At 33.1% G+C, this 4230-nt stretch overlaps 1 protein-coding gene across 1 annotated transcript in view; it reads left to right on the forward strand.

The window, feature by feature from the left end:
* The window catches only part of HELRODRAFT_176178 (hypothetical protein), a gene marked incomplete at both ends in the record, with an annotated part of 3254 nt that extends 463 nt beyond the window's left edge, over positions 1–2791 (forward strand). The window contains 2 exons of the mRNA XM_009023493.1: positions 87–1241; positions 2642–2791. Coding sequence (XP_009021741.1) covers positions 87–1241; positions 2642–2791 — 1305 coding nt within the window. The remainder of the gene's footprint in view (positions 1–86; positions 1242–2641) is intronic.
* Positions 2792–4230: the final 1439 nt, after the last annotated feature.

Raw genomic sequence — 4230 nt, forward strand, 5'->3', positions numbered from 1 at the left:
TACAATATGAATACAAAATAGAAAAATTGTTCAGCATGATTGACGAGATTAAACGAGATAAGTTTGAAACCAGAAATAACAATCAGAGAAAAGATGTTAACAATAAGTTTGGAAATAATAATAATTTAATCAGAAACAACAGTACGATTGACCAAAAAAAAAGTAGTTATCAGCAAAATAACAGAAACTTCAGTCAAGTGAACACTAATAACTTCAGACAAAATGTTGGTAGTTTTAAAAATACGACGAGATTAAATCGAAACGTTCAAACAGTAAAAACACCCTCCAAGTGTAACCATGATAAGGAAGCGTTAGTTCATTTAGAAGCTGTATTTAGAAACAAACATTTAAAATGCCTACTAGATAGTGGTGCAGATGTAAATCTTTGTCCAAAGAAATTTGTTGATGATTTGAAAATTTTGAAAAGTAACAAAGAATTGTATGCAGTTAATAACATGGAGTTAATAGTAAACGGAACAATTACACTGCCATTAGAACTTAAGTATCAGAAGATTCTTACAACTTTCTATGTGTCACCAAACGTTGATCATATAATTCTAGGAAAGAATTGGTTATATGATAACAATTGCATTTGGAATTTTGGAAGGAGTAGTGTTGTAATAAACGGAAAAAGTTACAACCTCGTAAAATCTAGACAAGAAACAGATATAAGATGCATTTCGAAAGTTACAGCTGTCATCCCACCCCGCAGTGAAATGTTCATTCAGACGTTTATAGAAAAATCAAATTTGAAGCCTTTAGGACAGAATACAGCATGGTCAACTAGCATAAATAAAATCAAAAACAATTTGTTAACTGCGAGATCATTAATTGATGTCAATAAACCGTCTACGAGTATTAGAGTATGTAACATATCTGATGAGAAAGTTGAAATACCTAAGGATCAAGTAATCACCAAATTACATGAAGTAGTTGTAGTTGATGATGAAGTTCAAGAATCAAATAACAAGCCCACCAAAGAATATGATGAGACTATAAAAACAATAGTTGATGAGGTACATTCCAGTGTTCCAAATAATATTCGTGGTAACTTGAGAAAGTTGTTGCTGAAGTATAAAAATATTCTCTCATTAAGCGAGTTTGATTTAGGAAGAACTAATGTAACGCAACATGAAATTGATACCGGAGCAAACAGACCATTTCGCCAAGCATTGCGACCGCAACCTAGAGCACATCTACCAATCATTGACAATTTGTTAGAAGAGATGTTACAGCAAAAAGTTATAGAACCTTGTCAGAGCGAATGGGCTTCTAATTTAGTATTAGTTAAAAAGAAAGATAATTCCTACAGATTTTGTGTGGATTATAGAAAGTTGAATGAAATAACGATTAAAGATGTGTATCCACTTCCTCGAATAGACTCATGTCTCGATTTGTTGTCTGGATCCCAATGGTTCAGTTCATTCGATTTAAGATCAGGATATCATCAGGTTGAAGTTCATCCTAAAGACAGAAATAAGACCACGTTTGTTTGTCATCGCGGTACTTTCAGATTTCCTAGAATGCCATTTGGACTTTGTAACGCTCCTGCCACATTTCAAAGATTAATGGACAATATCATGATAGGATTAAATTTTGAAACCTGTTTAGTTTACTTAGACGATATAATTATATTTAGTAAAAATTTAAACGAACATTTAAAAAGATTAGAACTGTTGTTTCAAAGATTGCACCAGGCAAATTTAAAGCTCAAACCGTCGAAGTGTCATTTAATGCAGAAATCAGTTAGCTGTTTAGGTTATATAGTTAGTGATAAAGGGATCGGAACGGACCAATTAAAATTACAGCAATCAAAGATTGGCCAGTACCAACTACACTGAAACAAAGTAGAGCATTTGTAGGTTTGTGCCAGTACTACAGACGATTTGTACCAGATTTTTCAGAAATAGCAGCTCCGTTATATGAATTGACAAAGAAATGTAACAAGTTTCAATGGACGCACGCATGCCAAACTGCTTTTGATAGTTTGAAAGAAAAATTAATCAGTTCTGAAATATTAGCTCTACCTAATGACGAGGATGCATTTATTTTAGATTGCGATGCTTCAGATAAAGCTATGGGTGCAGTACTTTCACAATTACAAGATGGAGTAGAAAAACCCATTTGTTACGGTAGTCAGTTATTTAATAAACATGAGATGAATTACAATGTAACCAGGAAAGAATTACTTGCAATTATAACATTTGTGAAAAGGTTCAGGAAGTATCTGATCGGTCGTTCATTCAAAATAAGAACAGATCATGCAGCGCTTCAGTGGCTGAGAAAAACACCAGAACCAATAGGACAACAAGCAAGATGGATTGAAATTCTTGAAGAGTACGATTACACTATTGAGCATAGGCCAGGAAGTAAACATACAAACGCTGATGGATTGTCGAGAGCAGTATGTGGTGTTATAACAGAAAACAAAGTAGAAAACGGTGTTGATTGGGTTGCAGAACAAGTGAAAGACAAAGACCTATCCTTAATTAAAGACGTCATCAAACATTCAGTAGTACCAGATTTGGGTCAATTTGTTGATAAAGAAAAAGATGTTAAAATATTACTTGCACAGTATGACTTAAGAGTAAAGGATAAACAATTTTCAGAAGGACAAATGGTTTATTATTATAATCCAAAGCACGTTAAAAATAAGTATCCTAAGGGGACAAAGTTATATGACGGCCCTTACATGATTTCAAGACAAATAAGTGATGTAAATTTTGAAATTAAGAAGTGTAATGGTTATAAAACTATTGTCGTACACATAAATAAATTGAAGCATGTATGAAAACAATGTTTTTGTTTCCTGTGTTTTGTTTAATTTAATTTTAATTTAATCTTATTTGTTGTTATGCATATGTCATTATATAGAGACTTATTTGAACTGTACAATTTTCAGACAAATGTCATTGTTTTGTTATTTTATGCATATGTCATTATATAGAGAATTATTATTTGAATTGTACAAATTCTTACAACTGGCACACAACGTTGAAATTGGTGACGAATTTCAAATTACATCATTCAATGGTACATCATACAATGAAGCTTTATTACACGTCTTACTTACTAAACTATCTTACGTTCGTAAAAATAAAGCAGACGCCATATTAAATTTTAAAAAAAACTTTTATTAGGAATAAAGTAGTAAACAGTTTTTCTTTTTGTTTTTAAAACAAATTAAAAGAGTTCAAAAGTAGGAATGTCTCCTAGTTCCCAGATCAGCGCTTGCACATCCGAATCGTCTAACTCAAGTGTGATGAGTTCTTCCACAGCGTCGTTGTCGAGGTTGGGGACGACTCTCTGATCATCTACGCTTGGCCTCGCACTTTCGTTCTGTGCTGGATTGTCCGCCTTAGTAGCCCTCCTCCCCACACAATTGTACTTCTTATGTCTAACCAGGTGTCGAGGTCTTTGCGCCACAAACCCACACTCGCAGATTTTCTTTGTCACGGGAATTTTGTTTTTTTTTCTTGATTCATACTTATTTTATTTTATTTTTTTTTTATTGTTATGTATTCGACAGAAGAAGATTTGTTTTTTTTTTTTTTTTGAAGATTTGTGCCTTCTCCTCATTGGTTATAGCATTCCTTCCTATAATCATTATGCGCACAATTTTTGTTTTGTTTTGTTTGTTTTTATTTTTTATTATTTATTTCTTTCGTATTTTTGTTTATTTATTTTAACCAGGAAGAGGGGGTGGTGGAAAGTGTCAGAATTATGAAATAATGCTGACTAAAAATACTGCAAAATTTTCAACGCGAAATTTATTCACTCGATAGGGGGCATGGTGCAAGTTAATTTACTCGATAGGTGACAACGTATTTTTTTTTTTGTTTTGCAATTTAGATGACGTCATAAATTATTATAAATTATTTTAAAATCTAATTAATACTTTTTCTGATTAATTGGACATGCCTTGTAGATTTTTATGTTTTAAAACACCCGAAACAAAATCTAATTTTGTTTTGATAAGGAAGGGTGTGAAAAAACTTAGAGAGAGTCCGCTCTGGGTTGACTAGTGAGGCAGCTTCGAATAATCAGTGCCTCTTCTGGTCCCTAAGAGACTTAACGCGTGATTCTATGCTCATTGGCATAGTTTCAGAAACGTCTTAAGTTCTCAAAGAGTCAGCCTTGGGTTCACCAGTTAGGCAGCTTCGAGTAATCAGTGCCTGTTCTGGTATCTAAGAGACTTAACGCGTGATTCTATGCTCATTGGCATAGTTC

This window comes from Helobdella robusta (assembly GCF_000326865.2).
Source record: "Helobdella robusta unplaced genomic scaffold HELROscaffold_36, whole genome shotgun sequence".
Classification (NCBI taxonomy): Eukaryota; Metazoa; Annelida; class Clitellata; order Rhynchobdellida; family Glossiphoniidae; genus Helobdella; species Helobdella robusta.